Source organism: Delphinapterus leucas, chromosome 19 (assembly GCF_059928025.1).
Source record: "Delphinapterus leucas isolate spDelLeu-1000000601 "Yukka" chromosome 19, BTC_Dleu_Yukka2, whole genome shotgun sequence".
NCBI lineage: Eukaryota > Metazoa > Chordata > Mammalia > Artiodactyla > Monodontidae > Delphinapterus > Delphinapterus leucas.
Window position 1 is genome coordinate 43,815,352 of NC_143147.1, and position 23,324 is coordinate 43,838,675.

The 23,324-nt window shown below is 48.2% G+C and overlaps 2 protein-coding genes across 7 annotated transcripts in view; both read left to right on the plus strand.

The window, feature by feature from the left end:
* The first annotated feature begins 538 nt into the window (after positions 1-538).
* On the plus strand, positions 539-7,965 carry LHX1 (LIM homeobox 1). Its single transcript, XM_030763155.2, has 5 exons — positions 539-825; positions 2,681-2,907; positions 3,004-3,281; positions 4,656-4,821; positions 5,216-7,965. Exons 1-5 carry the CDS (start codon positions 656-658, stop codon positions 5,593-5,595), a joined length of 1,221 nt encoding a protein of 406 aa, XP_030619015.1. The 5' UTR covers positions 539-655; the 3' UTR covers positions 5,596-7,965.
* A 3,406-nt stretch (positions 7,966-11,371) lies between these two features.
* Positions 11,372-23,324, plus strand: part of AATF (apoptosis antagonizing transcription factor) — a 106,768-nt gene continuing 94,815 nt past the window's right edge. For 3 of the 6 annotated variants that reach the window (XR_016388976.1, XM_022552703.2, XM_089901021.1), the window contains exons 1-4: positions 11,372-11,607; positions 12,638-12,829; positions 15,265-15,690; positions 16,148-16,285. Coding sequence is in view for 3 of the 6 variants with exons in the window: in XM_022552703.2 (XP_022408411.2) it covers positions 11,517-11,607; positions 12,638-12,829; positions 15,265-15,690; positions 16,148-16,285 (847 nt within the window). In the remaining 3 variants the exon portion in view is untranslated. The remainder of the gene's footprint in view (positions 11,608-12,637; positions 12,830-15,264; positions 15,691-16,147; positions 16,286-23,324) is intronic. The other 3 variants (XR_016388975.1, XR_002641832.3, XM_022552702.2) reach the window with 1 other exon arrangement.

Genomic DNA, 23,324 nt, shown 5'->3' on the forward strand with positions numbered 1-23,324 from the left:
CCCCCTTCCCCAGGCCCACCGCAGGCTCCCAGGGCGTCCCGACCCGTTGCGCGAGGCCGACAGTTTAGGATCCAAAGCTTCCCTACTCGTTTGGTTCTTCTCTTTTTATAAAAAGAGGAGGGGAAATTCCGGTGACGGGCAGCCCTGCACGCACACACACCCGCCCTCATACCCCGACAAAAGCAGATGCACTTTGACTTCTGACAGCTCTACCTCAAGCCCGAGAGAACTCAGCGGCGCTTTCCCTGCAAGCCGAGCTCGCCGCGTCGTCCTCTTCCTTCTCCGACTCCGTTTTATTTATTTATTTCCGTTCCCGTCGCCGTTCTCGGTGACCTTCACTCCTTCGCGGGCTCTGGGCAGAAGAGTCGCTTTCTCGCCCGCCTGAGACTCTTTCCTCGCCCCAGGAGCGGCGGCGGCGCTGCTGTGCCCCGGGGCCCCGGGACTGTCGGGCTGCACACTCCACCGAGGCGCCCCCCGACCCCCATCAGCCTCCTCCCTCTCTCTGATTTTCCGGCGCGGGTTTCGGTTTGCACTGCCAAGTGTGTCTCCCCATTTTGGAGGGGCTGGGGAGTTCCTGCCGGTTGTCTTGGTGAATCATCCCCTCGGCTCTACCTGCGCTTCTCTCTCCGGGCCTCACCCGACCAAACCAAAGACCATGGTGCACTGTGCCGGCTGCAAAAGGCCCATCCTGGACCGCTTCCTCTTGAACGTGCTGGACAGGGCCTGGCACGTCAAGTGCGTCCAGTGCTGTGAATGTAAATGCAACCTGACCGAGAAGTGCTTCTCCCGGGAAGGCAAGCTCTACTGCAAAAACGACTTCTTCCGGTGAGTACTTACCTCGCGCGCCTCTGCTGCTCCTTCCCCGCGGGCCCTTCCCAGCCAGCTTCGGATCAGAGGTCAGCGTGGCCGCGGCGGCCGCGTTAGGAGCTGCCTTTGGAGAGGGCAGCCAAGTCCCGGGGGCTCCCGCCTCTTCACCAGCTGGCGCGCTGGGCTCCCCGGGACGCGGCCTGCTTTCGTCCTGGAAATTGTGGGTCCGGGCTTGGTTGCACGTGCCTGGGAAGAAAGGGTCTGAGCTCGCCTCTGAGCCAGAAGCCTCTCCAAGCTTGGAAAGAGGTAGCGCAGCCTCAGGAGGTGTAGCCCCGGCTCCTGCCTTTCCCCTTGCAGAGCTCTCCAGCGACTGCATCCTCCGGGCCTCCCGGCTTTGCTCGTCCTCCAGGCTGAGCTTAGAAGCCCAGGCTAGCTCCATGCCACTGTCTTTTCCGTCTCCGAGAAGTCTTGGCGGGAACCGCCAAGCCTTTTGCATGGAGTGTCTGAGTCGCCTGCGGTGGCAGCGGCAGGGAAGCGCTCGGCCATGGTGCCTATCCTGCACGCCCCAGGGTCTTCCTGAAACCCGGTTGGGCCTCCCAGCGCCGACCTGGGCACACTACTGCACGGTAGCCTAGACCTTACCCGGCTGCCTGGGTTGGCGGGAGGTTCGGCCTCCGCCCAATGCCGACCTCAGCCCTGAGGCGCAGGCTCCGCTCGGAGCCCTCCCAGGCTCTGCCCGCCACAGCCCGCCACCTCCTTGCCGAAACCTGGGGAAAAGCCGAGACCCGGGTCGTCGGAGCCGGGGGACTTCTCCCGACAACCCTCCTCCGTTTAGCATTTTAATTGAATCCTCTTAAAGTTACTATCTTGCCACCAAATCCACACAACACACAAGTCAACAGAGAACTGGAGCAAACTCGAAATTCCCTTGTGCCCGTTTGAAATCTCCCAGTTTACTTGGCTGACTTGGTCTCTGCTTTTCTCTGAGTTTGTGGTAACAGATCAAACTGGGGGACAGAGTGGGGGTTTGAAGCCACCCGGGTCGCTTTGCTCAGAGGCCTGGGACGCGCTGTCCCCAGTGCATCCCCGGGACGCGCGGCTCTGGTAGCGGCGGACCATGGAGCAAAGCTCTGTCCGCTGGTATTGCCGAGAGCAAGCGCAGGCTGAGCCTCTTGGGCCTCCGCCGGTGCTGCCGGGCTTCCCGCTACTGGCGGGAGCCGAGCCAGGGAGCGGCGAACGGTGCCGACTGCCAGGGGGCCCCAGAAGCCTGGCTCCCGCGAAGCGCGGCCCGGCACCTAGAGCCCCCATGCGGTCTAGCTTGCGCCAACCTGCTGGGCTTTGGGCTTGAACGTGGCGACGGCCTGGCTGTGGCCATCCGGGCTCTCCGCGGCTGTTTGTTTACCCGCGGCTGGACCGGACCTTGCCAACCCCGAGCCCGTGTGCGCCTTCTTTTTCGACGAAGGAGAGGCAATATAGAGAAAAGCGGTGATCGAGACGCATTTGTATGGCGCTCTAATTTTGTTCTCTGAATCTAATCGGAAAATAGGTGCCTCCCTCTCCCTTCCCGTCGCCACCTTGCCGCCTTCTTCGGCAGTGCTTTTTCCCTCTGGGACAACGCTGGGCGTGAGGCTAGGGGTGGGGGCAGCTTGAGCTCCTTACTCCATCATTCTAACCATGTGTATCTCCTCCCTGACTTTTCACTGGTGCCCCGCACTTTCTCCTGCCTTCTTGCCTGCTTAATCGGCATTCTGCCTCTCTTTTTGGCTCTCCCTCTCTTCTTTTCCTCTTTCCTATTCTTCTTCCTCCACTTTCTTTATCGCCTTTCTCCCTGTTTCTGTCTTCCCTTGGTCCTCGCCAACCTGCCCCCCTGCAGGTGTTTCGGTACCAAATGCGCAGGCTGCGCGCAGGGCATCTCCCCTAGCGACCTGGTGCGGAGAGCCCGGAGCAAAGTGTTTCACCTGAACTGCTTCACCTGCATGATGTGTAACAAGCAGCTCTCCACCGGCGAGGAGCTCTACATCATCGATGAGAACAAGTTCGTCTGCAAAGAGGATTACCTAAGCAACAGCAGCGTTGCCAAAGAGAACAGTCTCCACTCAGGTGAGGCCCTAATTCCCGGCTCCTTAGGGGCGGGTGGGTCCTGGGGGAGGAAGGCCTGCCAAGGTTGCTGCTCACCTGTCCCTTCCCTCTCCCCAGCCACCACGGGCAGTGACCCCAGTTTGTCTCCGGACTCCCAAGACCCGTCGCAGGACGACGCCAAGGACTCGGAGAGCGCCAATGTGTCGGACAAGGAAGGCGGCAGCAATGAGAACGATGACCAGAACCTGGGGGCCAAGCGGAGAGGGCCGCGCACCACCATCAAAGCCAAGCAGCTGGAGACGCTGAAGGCCGCCTTTGCCGCTACACCCAAGCCCACGCGCCACATCCGCGAGCAGCTGGCTCAGGAGACTGGCCTCAACATGCGTGTCATTCAGGTCAGGGCCCGAGCGTGCCACTCAGTTCTCTAGAGACCCACACAGCTACTCCGTGCAGGCCGAGCTAGGGCGGGGGGCTGTTTTGAGGAGGAGAGTGAGTCCCTGTAGGCTGGCGGAGGGGGAGGGAGAGGCCCAGACACAACCCTACCCGGTTCAAACTTCAAAGCGTCGCCAGATGCGTAGAGCATCTGGAATTCCCTATACCTCCTCGTCTTCCTGGTCCAGCGTAGGTGAGAGTGGTGACGGTGGGGGAGGGACGGGGAGCATAAGGCTGGAGGAGGGGACACTGTCGGACACTGCGACGGAGTTGGGACCTATCTGTCTGCACTGCCACCCCTGTTCGGGAGGAGCTAAGAGGTCACTGTGCCTCTCGGAATTAATCGGTTCCGCTGGCTTCTGCACAACGTGATCTCCCTCTGCGGGTCCCCACCCCCAACTTTGTGGGTCTCTTGCCCCAGTTAAACAAGCCCCAGAGCAGAGACTTCTCCTCTGAAGAGAGGTGGGCTGTCCAGGTTTGAAGGGAAGGTGGTCGGGGTGGGAGTCAGCTGTACCTCGGCCTGTCCAGAGTAGCATGGGATGGGAGGTGGCCATCCAGGCAGCTGCGCAGGTGCCCGCTGTGAGGTCTTGAGACTGCGTGTGAACCGGGCCCGAGTCTTGGGCCCAAGGTTAGGTGTCCGGTGCCTGGAGGCTCTGCGAGGGTATGGGTGGATGTGCCTGGCAGGCTGTGTGCATGGGCACACTATTCAGGCTGCCCTCCACGGGGGCCCTCTGCCTCTGAAAGGTTGTGCGATCTTGTGCGCAGGTGAAGGGGAGGCTGCATGTCTGTGTCACTACCAGTGAAAGGCTGTGGATAAGTACGTTTGGCACTGGGAGATTGTACGTGGGTGGAAAAGGAGACTGTGGGTTTTGGTGTCACTATCTTTGGGAGACTGAGTGTCAACAGGAGGCTGTTTGGATCTCTGTCACTATCATGCGGCGGAGCGGGCTGCCAGGGTCTCTGAAAGGGAAGCTATGTGTCTGATACTATTTGGGGAGGTTGAGCCTCGGTGTGTACAGCCCCCGGGAAGCTGTAACTGTGTCGGTGGAATTATTAGAAACAACTCCAACTGCCTCATGTTGAGCAGGGCGGCTTGCCCAGTTCCTCTGACGGGAATCCTGTTCACCATGGGCTCAAGGGCCACCCTGCGCGGTCCTACTCAGAGACCGCGCCCCCCGCCCCCCCCCCCCGCCATATACAACACACAGACACACCACACGGCCCGGAATCCGCGAGATAAGCGGTGAGGGGCCAGGTCCGGCCGCGCACCCGAAGTCGGAGGTGGCGTCTCCGGGGCCTCACCCCCGCCCTCCCCCACCCCCGCGTGTGTGCTTCAGGTCTGGTTCCAGAACCGACGGTCCAAGGAACGGAGGATGAAGCAGCTAAGCGCGCTGGGCGCCAGGCGCCACGCCTTCTTCCGCAGTCCGCGCCGGATGCGGCCGCTCGTGGACCGCCTGGAGCCGGGCGAGCTCATCCCCAACGGGCCCTTCTCCTTCTATGGAGGTGGGTGCGCTGCCTAGGGGCAGGGCGCGGGCGGGGCGCAGGCAGGGCGGGCGGGGTTGGCTTCGTCGGAAGCGGGTGGCAGCGCAGAGGCGCCTCTGGCTTTCTATAGAGAAGTGGAGAGTAGGGAAGAGATGGCTGGAGGCTGGGGAGTAAATCGAGGGGAGGTAGTGAGACCGGACCGAATTCCCGACCCTGAATGAGGCGAATGGGCAGGTAGGGAGCAGCTCCAGCGTTCGCACCCAGCCTTCTCCGTGCTTCCGGCCCGGCAGGGGAGCCGGGCGAGTGGCGACTTCCCCGAGTCGCCCTCCCCAGCCGGCTTGCGGGCACGCCTTCCCGCCCTGTCACCCTGCCCCACCCAGGGCCCCGCCCTGACAGCCTCCTCGCTGCTCCGCAGATTACCAGAGCGAGTACTACGCTCCCGGAGGCAACTACGACTTCTTCCCGCAAGGCCCCCCGTCCTCGCAGGCTCAGACGCCAGTAGACCTGCCCTTCGTGCCGTCGTCCGGGCCTTCCGGGACACCCCTGGGTGGCCTGGAGCACCCGCTGCCCGGCCACCACCCGTCGAGCGAGGCTCAGCGGTTCACCGACATCCTGGCGCATCCTCCCGGGGACTCGCCCAGCCCCGAGCCCAGCCTGCCCGGGCCTCTCCACTCAATGTCGGCCGAGGTCTTCGGGCCCAGCCCACCCTTCTCGTCGCTGTCGGTCAACGGCGGGGCGAGCTACGGAAACCACCTGTCTCACCCCCCCGAAATGAACGAGGCGGCCGTGTGGTAGCGGAGTCGCGCACGATACGCGGAGTTCGTGGTTGTACAGAAACGAACCTTTATTTAAGAAAAACAGAAAAAAAAAAGAAAAAAAAACATAAAAGCAAGTCATCCCCCCCACTTCCTCCAGCTTGGGGGGTCATTTTCCGTCTGGGGAGACCGGATGGGAAAGGGGGACACGAAATAGAATCCAAATCCGCCTGGAGTTAAAACTGGGATCCGTGCGCTGGCTGGCAAGGTGCAGAACTGGGGCTCCCGCAGGGAAACGCAGACCTCTCCCCACCTCCCACCTGGACCCGGATTCTTGGACAGACACCGCCGGCGTGAGCGAGAGCCCGGCGGGCTGCATAAAAACACCCACGGCAGCCGCGGGAGGCGGCCAGTCGGTGGTGACGCCAGGAGCCGCGGGGAGGGAGGCTGCGTCCGCAGCGGGCTGAGGACGGTGAAGCGGCCGGGGCTCTCCCGGGCCAGCCAGGAGGGTTCTGGCTCTGGGAAATTTATTAGTGTTGTCTCAGAGTTCAGCAACAGCGACAACAAACTTATAGCTTCAGAAACGCCGACCTGCTGTGCATCAGGTGGGACTATATATATATATATTTTTTGTCTCTCTGGGTTTTTTGGTTTTTTTGTTTTTGCCAAAATTGCAAAATTCTAAATGTAAAGCCCTCAGTATCAACTCTTCTACCTTCACAAAGCTCTACACACACACACACACACACACACACACACACACACAATAGGATGGTCTCCAGCCAGACCTCTTAGTAAAATGACTTGAACATCAGCTGTACACGAAAAGTATTCTACCTTCACACACACAAAATTAAAAGAAAAAAAAAACTATTGAACTAAAAACAGTCAACTGTTTACGTATAACGTTAAATTCAGGAGTTCAGTGTTTTACTAATATATCCTGTTTTGAAACCTCTTGTTCAAAACAAAATGTTTTGAGCAATCAACCAAAATTGTTCATTTTCTTTTCCTGTAGATGTTCTGACAGATTTACAGGGCTCACAGCTCACTGTGCTAGTATGTAAAAAGGTGTTGTTTACACAAGGCAAAGAGAAAACGTGATATTCAGACACTTGCCAAATAGAGTAATTATAGCACAAATACTGTAAAGGTGCCTGGCACCACAACCTGAAAAAGTGTTAAAAAAAAAAGTGTTACAAGGTTTAAAAAAAAAAACCATCTTTGCTAATTTTTAGTCCTGTTGAACATTCATGGAATTGTTAATATGACTTATATAGACCCACACAGGTTTTATTTTTGTGTCTTTAAAATAAAAGTCCAAAATATTTAAATTTTATGGTCAAATATGCAGTCAACAGCTGCTACTTTTTTCTTTATATATTAAATTTCTCATATGTCTTTTATTGTTCTGATAAACCTAAGCTTGTGTGACCTCCAGTGCATATTAGACCATTCACTGTATGAAAGAAAACATGTTGAATAAATTTGTGAGTTTTTAATAAAAATAGAAAATCTGATGTTTAGATAACTGGTGTGTTATTTGATGTTTTAACAACTAGAATTGAGCTGTGACGGAGCCGAATGACCTCTCAGAAGCCAGGAGGAAGAGAGACAGGACTGGTGGATCTGTTTTTACCTTGGCTGTAGTTGAACCCCTTTGCTAATGCCAACCAAGCTTTTCTCTGTGCCTTCCTGCTGTTATTAACTACAGATTTGCGTTCTGTGAATTTTAACGGATACAACTGAGGAGATGTTTGCTGATAAGTTAATATAGAACTGGAAATAGAAATCAAATCCATGGCTAAAAATGAGTGGTCCCAGTCTGTCATTAAGCATGAGACCCCATGCACTCTCTCCCTCTCCCCTCTAAACAGGCAAAACCAGATTTCTGAACGTCAGTTACCTATAAATAGGTAGTTAGAGGTGGTCCTTTTCTATTTCAATTCATTTCCCATAGATAATCCTGCTTTCTAACTTGGTGGTTTGAAAGATAACATAAAATGAATGTACAGCACAGCTATAAATGAAATACTTTAATCCCTTTCACAGAACTGATGTGAAATAGTTGTTTTATAGTATTTGTTTCATTTGAAGTTTCCCAGAAGGCAAACGATTTTGCTTGGCACAAGATACGTATTACTTTCTCTGAAAGAGGAGTAAAAATAACCAATATAGAAATCAGATTTCAACTGAGAGTTGCCATAAGGTTCTGAAAAGTAGTTCAATCCCTTCCAGGTCTTCATTAAACATGGAAGGAATTTAAATATTTTATCTGCTGTGAAATACATGTGTGTGTTTTACTATCAGACACTACCACAGTTCCAGAATTTATTTTCCATGTCACCTACATTTCAGTCTGGATTCTTTATTTCCTTTTTTTTTTTTTTTTAATCAAGGGTTTTACATGAAATGGTATGCAATTTCCAGTGTTGTTTTTATATTTTGTTAAGACACAATCAAGTGTATATTTCTTGCTAAGAAGGCTTTAAAATAAATATTTCACTGCATCCACATGACAGCTTATTCAATGGGGAGGACTATGGGGTGGAATATGACAGTGTTCTTTCAGAAATCCAAATTTATGAAATACTGGGGAGACTTTTGAAACTCCTAGCCTCTGCATGCAGCACATTTACCTGCTTTGTATGCAGATCGCCTTGTTTTTGCCCTTTTAGCATTTATATACATTAAATCATAGCCAACTTATTCATTATAGCCAGCCTCCTTTAAAGACATTCATTTAACTGAACGTATGCTCATTGGGAAGCCACATTTTCCCATCAAGGCTGCTGAATTATTTAGCAGCCTTATTGTGGAATCCGGTACTTGATAAGCAGTTTAGAGTTGGTTGCTCGGTGTGGACGCAGTTCTTCTCTGTGACTTCTATCTGGCAGCAGCTCGGTCTTTCCCCTTGGAAGCTGTGTCCAGAGCCCTAACGAATCCCTGGACAGGTGGCAAACTTCAGCAGTCAAATGTGGAGTCGCCCGAGGCGGGGAGGTCTAGGGATGTCAGGGACTGTTCTTGTTCCCATCAGAGCTGTGCTGCCCACCTCTGGCCCTGAGGTACCGAGGAGCGCTGCACCATCGCACTGCGCCTGGGCGCTCCCCGGTGGGAGGGGAGCGCCCAGGCAGTCCCCTCCGACCCCCAACGCAGGCTCCTCTCCTGCCTGGGCTTGGCCGCCTGGCTTCTCCCCGCAGCCATCTCAAAGCTGCCACCTCTGTGCCTCTAGCCACCTGCCCTCAGGGTTCCAGTGACTGGGAGCTGCCATCTGCCCTGGACGAGGGAGGCATAGCTCACCCACCTCTCTTTTCCGGGATGGGGTAAAGTGGGAACTGCTTTAGGGCTAGACAAGGTGGGGGAGGGTGATGCGTGGAGAGCCAGGACAGGCATTGGAAAGGGCCTGGGACCCTTGATAGTATCTAAGAAGAGAGAAAGGTAAGAACATGGTTTCCCTAAACTCTTGAAACTCCTGGTCACCTGAACAGACAGGAGATTGGGACAATGGGGGGGGGTGGTATCCAATGTCACCCCTGCCTATCCTCTACTCTTCCTGCATCTGTGTGCCACTTTGCAGCCCTTAGGCAGAGGGACCATGAACTGGGAGACCTTCTGACCTTCTCTGGAGAGGACTGTTCTTTTCGGAACATGCTCGCATTTATTCCCATCCCCCTCCTCATCTCATCTGCTCACATCACAAGGGCAGTCAGGGTTTACATTTCTTCTAAGAGGTAGAGTTTTTGAAATAGCCCCTCCCATAGTCCACCGTCCATCTCCACTCCCACTCCCATCAGGAAAACCCTCCTCCCTTCTCAAGAAACTAGAATCAAGTAGGGAGGACCCCCCAGAGAGGGGATTTAGGAGGTTGCTGCCTCCTGCCTCCACATCTCTGAGCTGCATCTTAAGTCCTAGAACTCTTTCTTCTTTCCTCCACTCCTGGAGGCCCCTCCCTACTCTCAGGATGGGGTGAGAAAGCCAGGGAAGCATTTTGGGGGCCCTGGGCTGTGTGCAACAGCAGTAGAGTGGTCTTGATTTCTTCCTCAAAAGGCTTCCCAAGTCAGTAGGTGCCTGGACAGAGACAGAAGAGTAGGGAAGCAGGCATTTTCTGCCCAGAATTATCCAGCAGTGTCCTGTTTGCATGACAGCTAGAGGTGCTCTCTGCCTTGCCTCACCTCCCGGCTTCTTTTCTCCCCTTTCTTTACCCCAAGGCTAGGTTCCTAAGCCTTATTAGTGTCCCAAATAGGAAGGGAAGAGGACTGGGGGAGGTAGTTTCCTAAATGTGGGGTGAGGGAAACATTTTTGTCCTTCAAAGCCCGGGGCCATGCCTGTCCCAGTCCGTGGAGCCTGCTTTTACTCTGGAGGCCCCAGACGGCAGGCACCAGACTGCAATTACAGGGGATATGGTTTGTTTTGTTTTGTTTTTGTTTTAAAGCTGTTTTCGACTGAATTCTATTGCAGGTGGTAAAAAGCAGTTTTCTTTGCCTCAGTGCCTTGCCTACGGTGCCACCATCCTAGCTGGAGTGCTTTCCCTTCCCAGTGTCTGTGGGCATCTACCCTGAGGGCTTCCTGCCGCCGCCTAGGAAGGGGACATGGAACAAGTGGTCTCTTGTTGCTCTTGACGCTGGGGATGCGTATGGAGACTAGGGAATTCAGGGACCCTCATGTCCCTTGGGTTCCACAGGAGACACTGGAGAACTGAGGGTTCCCCAGGCTGTTCAACTGTGGGATCCAACTGGCCTGGGCTGTTCCCGGGAAGGGCACAGGGCACCCCTGACCCTGTTTCCTGGATCCATTTGAGGCAGTGTCCGTTTAGGGGCTTCTAGGTCTTTACAGGTGACCGCAAACAGATACTGGAAGGATAGACCACTTTCTACTCCCCTGATCATCCCTTTTTGCAGTTTCTCTTCACATGTTTGTCTGCCCCCCTAGGCTGATCACTGCCAGAAGAGAATCTAACTTACTCATCTTTGTATCTCATTTAGCAGTGCCTGCCACATAGCGGGCAGTCAGGGAATGCTTGATGAAGGAAAGAGCATATAAAGGGATTGTATTTTTCTATGTGCCTGGGTGCAGTTAAATTGATCCTATTGGGTCTTTATATTTTGAGTCTACCTGTGCCCCTCTAACTGCAGACCTGAGTTTTCCCGCATTTGTGCACTACTTTCAAGTGTCTGAGTATGCCCTCATCCTTGAACAGCAAGGATATCAATACCGATGGGTGTGCAGTAGAGTAATCCCCACTCCACCCCTTTTTCCTGCACAGACAAAGCTACTTGCAGAAGCTACAGAATCGATCTTTATTTACGCACAGCTATAGCGCTTGCTAATTCCTATTAATAAAAATGCCAGCAGTGCACCGCACACTTACACATACCCATCCCTGAGGCACGATTTCCAAATCGTGGCCATCGCGGGGCCAGAGGCATGTGCCCGGCCCCAGACTCCTCCAAATTGTTTAATGCCAAACCTTCTTTTGGTCCCAGTCTGTGCGTGCCCTAAATCACACGTAAGCTTCGAGACGCTTACCCTTTACTCCTCCTCCTTCCCAAATCAGTCACCACGGGTCACGGTTACACTACACTTTATTTCTAAGCAAATCTCGGACAAATCTTGTGACATACTTTATACAAGAGGACACAGGCTGCACGCAAGGATGTCTCGGTTCCGGGCCAGCGGTGATGCCGTGCCCTTGCGCGCTCCCGCGCTGCCCAACACACCCCCTCGGCGCACGCGCACGCGCACACGCGACAGCCTTCCGGGCGCTTCCGCCTTCATCCTAGCAACGCACGTAGGGACGCAAGCCCCGCCCCCTCCCGGGAGCCTCCCGGAAGTTGCCGACCGGGAGTAGGGTGCGCGGCTCCGGGCGTCCCTGGATGTGCTGGGGCTCAGTCTCTGGGCGAGAGGACTCGGAAGGGGGAGAGCGACATTCAGTAGCGCGGCGCAGGGCGAAACCTGGTGACCATGGCGGGGCCGCAGCCTTTAGCTCTGCAGCTGGAACAGTTGTTGAACCCGCGACCGCGCGAGGCGGATCCTGAGGCCGACCCGGAGGAGGGTGAGGCCTGTTGGGGGCAAGGCCACGTGCGGAGCCGTGGGCCGGGCCCAGTGCGGACCCGGGCGGTTTGTGAGGGGCCGGCAGCTGGGCTTCGCCGCCTAGCCTACTCTCCTTCCCCTTGCGCAGAGGAAAACTGCTTCCCGGGAGGGTGGCCCCCGGGGCAGGGGAGGAGGGCTTCGGAATCTTTCGGACGCGCGTTCTAGATTTGGTGTTCGGGTGGGCGGAGCGTCCGGAGGACTCAGGCTTGGGTTAACTGTTGATCCAGTGCTGTTGCAGGCAGCCAGAGTCTGGTAGCAGGTTGGAGGTTATCTTTCAGGATGCCCTTACTGGCATTGCGTTAGAAATGAGAAGAAAAAGTCTCATCCTTTTTTTAAAAAAACTCTGCTTGTCCCTGAGAACCTACTTGGAGGATGAAGGAAGAAGTAGGCTTCCATGGTGCCGTTTCAGCCTTTTCAGGCTTCAGCACACTTGCTTAGCGGCTGCCGAATGATATTTCTGATCTGTAGGCTGATGTTCAAGGTCTAGTTGGGAGTAATCCTCCTTTAGGCTTGAGTCAGAGAAGTGTGAGGAAGGGAGAATACGGAGGGATAAATGTGAGTGCTGGACCGTTTCTTAGGAATAATTAGTTGAGGGAACTGGGGCCGTTTAGCCAGGATACGCAAAAAAAAAAAAACCAAACAACTCCTTGAGGGACGGGCTGGAGTGGGATAGAACATGATGATGGCTGACTTAAAATATTTGAGCTGACTGTCACACATGGAAGAGGGATTAGACTAGTTTTCTATGACCCAAGGCATGGAAATATATCCTTCTAGTAGATGCAGAGAGTCAGCTTTCTGTACAGGAAAGCTTTCTGTAGCAGCAAGGTAGCAAGTGGTCTGCCTTGGGAGGTGATGAGGTCCCTGTTCTTGGAAGTTGGTGGGGATTTTGTAGAGGACGTTCAAGCGTGAATTTAAAGGGCTGAACAGGGTTACCATTAAAGTATGTTCTAACCAGGAGATTCTGATTACTTTTCCCCCTCCCCCGACAGCCACTGCTGCCAAAGTGATCGACAGGTTTGATGAAGGGGAAGATGGGGAAGATGATTTCCTGGCAGTGGGTAGCATTAGAAAGCTGGCATCAGCCTCCCTCTTGGACACAGACAAGAGGTATTCTGGCAAGACCACCTCTAGAAGAGCTTGGAAGACAGACCATTGGGAGCAGACTCTGCCAGGTTCATCTGGTGAGTAGACATATTTATTTCCATGGTACTCTTTCTTTCCTGATTTTTTGGGGTAAAATTTTTTTTTTTTTTTTGATGCTCTCTGCAGAACTAGTCCAGATGCCCCACTTACTGTCTTAGGAGAAACCACTGATTTGACATTAGAAAGGGCCCTTTGAAGTATTGAATTTCACTTGGTAAGGAATCTGAAGTCTGGAGCTATTAAGTAGCTATACTCCTAATGTTTGCACTAATGGCTCACCCTAAAATGGAGTGAGAGAAAAGGTCTTGCATATTTGGATTTTGGAGAGGGCTATGTGTTGAAAAAGCATTGTGTCTGATGAGCACGCTACTCATGGATTTTGACGCTTTTCCTTTGGTTTGTCAAGCCTTGCATCGAGTCACTGGATAATATTAATTTGTGACACTCATTTTTTTGCCACTGTAGAAATTTCATAGTCTTTCCCTGTTCCCTGCAACAGTTAGGAGGATGTGAGCTTATAGTTTTAAAGATTGTGAGTTTCTCAGAGTGGAAGAAGGGGGCAGGATATGGTGATTATTGAGTGGATGCTATTTGTTTTCCTTTAGAGAGGTCAGAGGGACCATGTTGAGAATCCACAGATAATATAAAAGAAACAATCACTCATGCTGTGATATCCATGGTTTAGTCCCTGATACAGTCCTTGGGGCTCCCAGATGATAAGCTCATTTCATATTCTTTGCTTAGAGAATGATAAACAGACCAGTCCTGGGACCAGTATAATATTTATTGAGCTCTCACTATGTGTCAGGCACTATGGTAAGTCCTTTAAATTCTAAGAGCCTGGTACATAGTAAGTCCTCAGAAAATGTTACCACCATATCATTACATGTATTATCTCATTTAATCCTCCCAACAGCCCTGTGAGGTTGGTACTGTTTATCCCCATTTTACAGATAAGGAAATTGAGGGGCACATTGGTTAAGTAACTTGCTCAAGGTCATATATCTAGTAAGTGCAGGCTGGAACTCAAATAAGGCAGTCTGACTCTAAGATCTATACTTTAAACTACTACTCTGTGAATATTTCTTTATCTGAGAAATGGCATACATTTAAAGAACTTAAAGGATTATTTCTCTTTACTATTTGGCACTTAGTTTCTGTATATATGTTTTTGACAGCCTTCTCTGTCTTGAGTTTATATATTGTTACTTAAAGAAGTACTTAAGAGATCATGTTTTCATAAAAATCTTTATTTTATGAAGAAAGTTGTTGGTAACAGGTCCCTGTATGATTATGCTTCCTGTGTTCTACCATGGAAGAGATTGGATAATCACTAAAGACCTGTAAGTGTCAGGATACCCCAAGCATAAGTAAAATCAGGAGCCATAACTAATATTCCATTTACTGAAGGATCAAGTTCAGAGTCCTTCCCGTGGAAGACAAGACCCCTCCTGATTTGGTCCCTGAGCAACTCTCTGGCCTCATATCCCAGCATTCTGTACCCCAGTGCACTTTTGTGTGCTGGACCTTTGCATCTGCTGCTTTTCCTTTCCTTCCCTCTTTTCTGTCTGATGACCTGTTACTTATGCTTAATAAGTAAAACTATAATGTGTCCTTCACATGAAGCCATCTCTCACCCTTCTCTATACACTGTACTAATGCTTTTGTAATGTAGTTATTGGTTATGCATATCCACCACTCCTAGCAGACTGTGAACCCGCCCCCACAGATATTACATTCTGTTTGTCAGTCTCTAGTTTTTATCCATGGCTGGTTCATAATAGGTGCTTAATAAGTGTTTAATAGGCATCACTAGGGTGACAGAGATTGTGCATTTGGGACAGTTAGTGATAAACTCTGTTTTTTCAGATGCAGGTTTGGGGAAACCAGTAATTCCCTCACACCAGATGAAATTTGACCATTTTTCAAGGTCCAGGTCAAAGGCTGCCTTTTTCTTATAACCTTGCTTAAATTCACTTGCTCCACAGCTAAAATCTCTTCCTCCTCTTGATTACCAAAACTTTGTCAAAGTGCTTTTAATTCTTCTCTGTATTATAGTTTTTATGGGTCTGTCTTTCCCACTAGAGCCTTTCAGTAGGATAGGACCCATGTTTTTTGGGTTTCTTTTGTTTTTGTTTGTTTATTTTTTTTTGGCCGCGCCGTGTGGCACTCAGGATCTTAGTTCCCCAACCAGGGATTGAACCCGAGTCCCCTCCATTGGAAGCGCAGAGTCTTAACCACTGGACCGCCAGGGGAATCCCATAGGACCCATGTTTTATTCATTTTTGTTTCTCCCTTAGCATTTTAGAGATAGTAGATGTGTGATAAATATTTGTTGAGTTGCATTGAATATGGTAATACTTTTTTTTTTGGATAGGTGTCATGATACTTTAGTTAAAATGAAAGATATGGCCTAGTATTTGTTTTAAGGTAACTTTTTTTTCTTTTTTTCCTTCTTCCCTCCCTTGTTTAGATCAAGAAATATCTGATGAGGAAGGGTCTGGAGATGGAGATTCAGAGGGTCTGGGCCTGGAGGAATCCGGTGAGGATGCCATGAGTGCTGAGGAACTGGAGTGTGCTGATGGTGACAGTAGCCTGGCCTGGAAAAAGAGGAGCAGAAGCCACTCCAGGAAGGCGTCGGGCTTCAGTGTCCAGAGCATCAGTGACTTTGAAAAGTTTACCGAGGGAATGGATGACCTCGGTAGCAGTGAGGACGAGGAAGACGAAGAGCAGGAGAGTGGTATGGAGGAAGGGGGTGGTGAGGAAGACTTTGAAGGTGAGAGTGAGGAAGACAAAGCCGAAGACAGGACCAGTGAGGACGACGGGGTGGTGATGACCTTCTCCGAGGTCAAAGTTTCCGAGGAAGTGGAGAAAGGCCAAGCTGTGAAGAACCAGATAGGTTTGTACACGGCTTGCTGTTTGCTTGTTTTGAGTGTCCACATTTGATCTCCTTTTTGTTTGTTTGTGGGTGTTTGCTGTCTCCTGTGTCCTTCCAATTAGTTGGTGACGTGCCCCACTTACCTAGAGGCCCAAAGCGCCGTTCCCCTGTGCTTGGCCTGCTGTTGCTTCACTCAGCTGCTTTGCTGGTTCTGCTCTAGTACTTCTGGCAGCTGTGGAGGGTTGAAGAGAAGGGCAGCGTCTCCTCTTGTTGGGCTGTAGCATTCTCTCTCTCATGTAGCAAGTCAATTTGCATCCAGACACCGGATTTATTTCCTGTAATAAATAGAGTGTTTCCATGGCATGAAGCTGATAAAGCCATGCTGCTTAGGGACTGCTTTGATTTCCAGTCCCTCCCCCTCTCCCTGCCCCAGGAAGATTTTATTAACTGAGGAATGGAATTCTTTTTTCTTTCTCAGCACTGTGGGACCAGCTCTTGGAAGGAAGGATAAAGCTACAAAAAGCTCTGCTGACCACCAATCAGCTTCCTCAACCAGATGTTTTCCCTATTTTCAAGGACAAAGGTGGCCCAGAATTTGCCAGCGCCTTGAAAAACAGTAAGAATGCTTATCGCATATTGGGATGCTTAGAACCACTGGGGTTCATTGGGATATACTGGGATTGTATTCACAGCACCACAGAGTTGAGAAGACTTGGCTTTAGTCATAATATGGTTAAAATGGTGATTTTTAAGTTAAAAGAAAATAGCAGTATAACCCTCTTATCAACTGAAGGCAACTTTGATCGAAACAGGTCAGGTGCTTGAGTCATGCCTGTTCCTCTTTTTTCCAGCCCTGCTCTCACTTTCCCCTCCCCCTCCTCTTGGCTTTCTGAGCTACTGCTTTAGCGCTCAGGGAAAAACCACTGGCATAGAACGAAAGGGAGACAGTGAATGACTGACGTCCGTTCGTTTAACTTGTATATCACGTGCTTAAAGGATGCCTTTCTTTGTTGGGTGGTTTCTAGAACAAAATGCTGAGATGACCTTACTCCTGTCTCCCTTTGGGTTACAGAGGGTGATGAAGGCTGGTGACCGCAAAGGGAGGAAAAAGTTGTGAAAGAGAATTGCTGGGCTGTAAAGTCCAAGAATTTTAGAAGAGCAAAGGAATTTAGCAATTATTTGACTCCCAACTCCCTCATTTTACAGAGGAGAGAGCCAAAGCCCAAAGAGAACGAGTCGCCCAAAGTTAGAGAGCTCGATCATGCACGGCAGAGACAGCCTCCCCCAGCTTTTCTGCCTTACGATCTAGGGGCTGCCTCCTGGGTACCCAGTGGCACCAGAGGACTGGGGCCGAGGAGAGAGATGCGGGGTGAGCGCACAGAGGCTGGAATCTCCATCCCTTACTTGCACGCTGAGACTTAGTGTTGTCGTTTGCTCTTTCAAACTTGTTCTTATAATATCGTGGAGTTAGCCTGGGAAGGGGCCTGAGGAGGACATCGGTCTGATTTGGCTCTGCCTCTTGGTTAGAATCACCTTAAACCATTTAAGATAAATGGGTAGGATTTCTAGGGTAAGGAATTGTGTGAACCTTTCTTGGTGGGGACTACTTGGTTTAATTAGGAATTACTTCCCAAGGGCCAGTCTTTAGATTGTGTGTCTTGACACACTTGAAGTCAGGAACCCTGCAGTTACTGTGAGGGTGGGTCTTTTGTAGCCCCTCCTCCAGCTCTTCCCCGCTTCCTCCCTCAAATAAATGGTAGCTTGGTGGTTTTCAGCATTTTTGACATTTTGGGGGCACTTCTCTGCTATTTTTAACGCCCTAGTGCCCTGATTTCCGGTATGCCTTTGGAATGAGACCTAGACCAAGACTACTCTAGATTAAATGTCCTAAATGTTTCACAATAAGGCCTTTTCCATTTTGTTACTCATTACTCTTCTTGCTTGAGCCAACCCTGTCCCCGCTTTTTTGGGGGTTCATCTCAAAATGTAGATATTTTAAGGTTTTATCAGTGCTCGGTATAAGGGACGCATTCTTACTCTTGGATACAGTTCAGTTTTTTAGCTGTTTTAATGTTATTTAACTTTTATTTTGCAACAGTTCCGATCATTTTAAACACTTAAAAAAGAAACATTTTTATTTTATTTTATTTTTTTGACCGTGCCATGTGGCATGTGGGATCTTAGTTCCCCCACCAGGGATCTAACCCACGTGTCCTGCATTGGGAGCGCTGTGCCTTAACCACTGGACCGCCAGGGAATTCCCCGATCTCTTTTTGTACTTAACCAATTGCCTCTTTGCCTCGTTGATGAATTCCAGTTAATCTGACAGATGTCTCCTAATCTGACTAGGTGGGTTGCAGCGGAAGAGGGAGAAGAAAGGAATGTTTATTTGGTATCACATATTCTAAGGTGGGAGGGTGGAGAGTTTTCTTTTTTTTGAAATTTTTATTGGAGTATAGTTCATTTACAGTGTTGTGTTAGTTTCAGGTGTACAGCAAAGTGAATCAGTTATACATATATCCACTCTTTTTTAGATTCTTTTCCCACATAGGCCATTGTGGAATTGAGCATTGAGTAGAGTTCCCTGTGCTATACAGTAGGTCCTTGTTAGTTATCTAGGAGCGTTTTCTGGTTACCAGAATTTCTATGCATCTGAAGGGTAGCTAATTCTTGTTTCTACCTTTATGACAATATGATATAATATGTTGTGTAGTTCCCTATCTTGGTGAGCAGAGTTGAAGAAAAACTTCTTGGTTACATAACTGTGGATGAACAATTTATACTATGTTATATAGCTGGTGTGGAACATAGGCTGAATTTGTACTGACCCCAGAACAAACACTGGAACTTAATTTCTTTAATTAAATCTCTTTTCAGTTTGGTTGGTCTTACAGTAAGGTCAGACTGCCTGGGTTTAGATTCCATCTCAGCAGTGGATTAGCTGAGTGACCTGGAGCAAGTTACTTAACTTCACAGTAAGATGGGGATAATATGATTGTGAAGATTAAAGGACGTAATCGATATAAAGCATTAGCACAGTGTCTGGCACACTGCACACCACAAATGTTACGTACGTGTGTTCTCCTCTTCTGCAGAAAGAGGCATTTGGCAGTGTTCAGCCCTGTGAATGACGGTCGTCACTGTAACGAACCATCGTTCCCACTGTCTCCAGTGTTTTTTGACTTTTTCTTAGTGTTCAGATTCCCTATATAATTTAAATTAACCATTTGTTCTGGAAAATGGGTAGTGTTATATTCTTTTATTATTATTATTATTTTAAAATAAATTTATTTGTTGACTTTTGGCTGCATTGGATCTTCATTGCTGTGCGCAGGCTTTCTTTAGTTGTGTTGAGCGGGGGCTACTCTTCGTTGTGGTGCGCAGGCTTCTCGTTGCGGAGCATGGGCTCTAGGCACGTGGGCTTCAGTAGTTGTGGCTTGCGGGCTCTAGAGCGCAGGCTCAGTAGTTGTGGCACACGGGCTTAGTTGCTCCACGGCATGTGGGATCTTCCCGGACTAGGGCTCGCACCCGTGTCCTCTGCATTGGCAGGCGGATTCTTAACCACTGCGCCACCAGGGAAGCCCAGTGGTGTTATATTCTAGTGTAATACTTAGAATTCAGCTTTGGCCTCTATGACTGTGAGAAGGTGATCAGAGATTTCCCTATTGCCAGACCCAGCTGCTGCCTCTGTGAAGCTTTCAACCTTTCCTTGAAATTTTTCCCTTAGGTTTTGGCGCTACTGCATGTGATGTGTGGGTTCTCCTGCTTTTCTGACTCCTCTTTTATCCTCTCAGTGTCAGTTTCACTGCATTTAAGATCCTGTTCTCAGGCTGTGTTTTCTTGGCATATTCTCTCCTTGACTCTGTCATTTACTCTCATAGTCCTAACAGTAGCCTCTAGAACAGAGCAGACTTCCAGCTGTATTTCAGCCACAGTCAAGTCCCGAGCAGCATGCCTTTGTACCCTAAGCACCTTAAACTCTACTTTTCAGAAACTAAACAAATATCTCCTTTCTTCCCCAGCGCACTTAGTCCCCAAATGTTGGATACCTCTCGATGTGAAATAATTTCAGAGGCATTTTTTGATATTTTAGTAGTTGCATAAGTGGTAAGTCATGAAATAACCTTAGCAAAATTAAGGGATTTTCCATGCACAAAACCATTCCTCTAAAGAGGTTAGCTTTTTCCTCTCTGATTTTCTTTTAAAAACTTCTGTAGCGTTAGGAGGCAGTTCTTTTATGTTGGTAGCAGCAATGTATAAGGAAAAAGGCATGTTATTTAAGGAAACCTCAGCATGAGTTGTTTAAAACTTTTCATTATGGAATATATCAAACCTATATAAAAGTAGAGAGAATTGTATAGTGAACCCATATACCTTTACCAGCTAAACACTTAATCAAGTCACGGCGTATCTTATTTCATCTACTTATACTAACTCACCCCCTACTTCTGCTTTATTTTGAAGCAAACACCAGACATCCTATCATTTCATCAGAAAATCAGCATGGATCTCTAAGAGAAAAGCATTTAAAAAAAAATCACAATATCATCCCACACAAAAACACTAACAGTGATTTCTTAATAAGCATAACTGGTTTGAATGGATGGGGAATTGAGGGAGCATTCCTGTAAGAGGCGCTCTCTATTGTCTTTTAAGAGTTTGCTCTATAGCTTTAAATGAAATGATTAAAGGAAAGCCAAACTTCAGCCATAATAAGTTGACCTTTTAGTGAAATGCATGTTATTAATGTATTTAATGAGATGCAGTACAGATTGCAGTGAGCACCATGTTTCATTATAGGTCTAAAATGCAATATCATTGAAGACCTTTAATAGAAACAATGGTTGACATTTTGATATTTCCTATAAGCAAAATCCCCCCAAGAACACAGTATAATGTAATATAGAGAGGAAGTGTTGAGATTTTTTACTTGCTTAAGAGTATAAACACAAATTCCACTATTAAGAAGTTACGTTTTGTTTGTGCTTGCCCCCCATCTTCCCACTTCTAGTTCGAGTTCACCCTCTCATCCCTCTGTGGCCCTTCCCCCAGCCCCTCAACTATTTTGACTTGAATAGACTAAAAATTTTAATGCCAATTTGACCACAGCACTAATAGACACCTTAAAGAACAACTTTTAAAATTTTGAGTAAGTCATGGCAATCGGAATCTTGATAGATAATGTTTGTTTTGTTTTTTAAATTTTATTTATTTTTAAGTAGGCAGTGTATTCACATGGCTCAAAATTCAAAAGATGCTAATGACTCTGCAGAGAAAATCCTCCTTCCCACCCCATACCCCTGCTACCCAGTCCCCTATCCCATAGGCAACCAATATTGTCAGGGAAATTCCCCCTTTGTTATTTCTTAGTTGCCTTAGGTGACAAATCCATGAACATCTATTTCAGTGTTAGCTCGATTAACGCTTTGTGGGTTCATGACAGAGTTCTCACAAATGATCTGTAGAACCCTGGAATATCTGTAATTACTTGGGATAGGTTTAAGTATTGCTTGGGACGACGAAGGCACTTGCAAGCTTCTCCAAGTGTAGCATAGTGTAGGATTAAGGACTCTTATTACTGTAGACTTCATCTAGCCAAGATGGTGTGAGGAAGATTGATCTTTTTGTTTCAGCTGATGGCTATTATTTTTAAAAATAGCTTTACTGTTCTACTTATAAAATCATGTCATGCCTACTTCAGAAATTCAGAAAATACATAAGAGCATAAAGAAGAAAATAAGGATTACCTGTAATCTTACTACCCAGAGATAACCAACAGTTGTCATTTTGATGAATATCCTTTCAGACCTTTTTCTGTGTTTACACACACATACACACACACACTTTTTTAAACAAACATGGAATCTTACAAGTATGTACTATTTTGTAAGCTTATTTTTTTCTACTTAACATATTTCACGTCAGTATATTTAGATGTACGTCAGCATTTTCAGTGGCTACAGAATATTCCATTTTATTGATTTACTGCAGTTTATTTAGCCAATCTGTATTGATGGATACTCAGGTTTATTTCAGCCTTTCACTTTTATAAAGCATGCTTTGATAAACACTCTTGTACATACATATTCGAGCATTTTGCCTAAAAGTAGCACTGTCCAATATAAATATGGTTCAAGTCACATACGAATTTTAAATTTCCTAGTAATCAAATTTTTAGAAAATTGTAAAAAGAAACAGGTAAAATTAATTTTTGTAACATATTTTACTTAATGCAGTATATAAGAAATATTAAAAGTTTAACATATAGTCAATATTTAAATACTAATGAGATATCTTATGTATGTTTTTTCATGTCAAGTCTTTGAAATCCAGAGTGTATTCTACGTTTACAGTTCATCTCGATTTGGGCTAACCACATTTCGAGTCCTCAGTAGCCACATGGGACTAGTGGATACTGAATTGGACAGCACAGATCTATGTTCCTGGAAATTCAATTGCTGGGGCAAAGGGATTGTACTTTTGTTTCTTTTTTAAGGCTTTTGGAAGATACTGCCAAGTTGGCCCTTAGAAGAATTATAACCATTTAATTCTCATCTGTAACAGTTGTTTTCCTGGACTCCCACCACAGAGTATTATTGATCCTCTTATTTTTCCAAAACTGTAGGTGAGAAATGAAGGCAATCATTTCTTGATAACTTTCTGTTTGATATTTACATAATACCTCTTGACTTAGCTTTGAAATCTATGCTATGTTTGGTCAGCTTTGAAATCTATGCTATGTTTGGTCTGTTTCTTAGAGAATGAGTTCTATGTAGGAAGACTTTTGGTCCCTGTTGAGCTACTACCTAATTTGTCCAACGTGGTTAATTAGGCATTTATACTATGTAGAAAGTAAAGTGGGGTCAACAGAGCAAGTGCTTTTCCAAAGCCACTGTGTGGGGGACCCAGGAGGAGAGTGTTAGATTCTTTCACCCACCCTGAAAAGATGAGCCCTAGATGGCTCACAGAGCTGTGGAAGCTTGAAAACTACTGCAGCCAATCTCATCAGAACATTTGTTTTATTGTTTTGGGTTTCTTAGGAATTAAGGTTGTCTTCAGGCCTGAAACAATCTTTGATTGTGATGAGTTAAATAAGGAAGCAACCCGGACTTGTAGTAGTACTAGTAGTAGGCAGTAGTAGTAGTAGGTAGTACTAGTAGTAAGTAGTAGTCGTCATCATCGTCGTAGTAGTAGTAGTAACATATGTAGTAGGATTGCCCTATCCGCTGGATTCACAGTGAAGTCATACACATCAGTGTAGGTTGGAGTCTCTTTATATGGACATTTTATGAACTCACCTTTAACCATATATGCCTGGCCAAAAGAAAAAGAGGGAGAGAGAAACAGCTTAAGTAGTGCCAGTGATTCTGCCTGCCATCTTTTTCAGTGTGCTCATGCCCTGGAGTAAGCCTGGGTGGCAGGTGGAATCTGTGGCTGCCGTAGTTATTCTTTGTTCCGGGTACCTCTCCAGTGAGCATCTCGTCAGACAGACTGCGAATCTAGTGGTTATAGTTACAGCCTGTAGTCTTTGTCCAGCACGGTCCCCAAATGTAATCATCTTGTGTTTAATCGACGAAGCGGCTGTAGTGTTTGAGGGGAGAAACTGACCATGTTGAACTGGCACGGAGACTGTGGTGCTGTACTTTCTGGGCAAT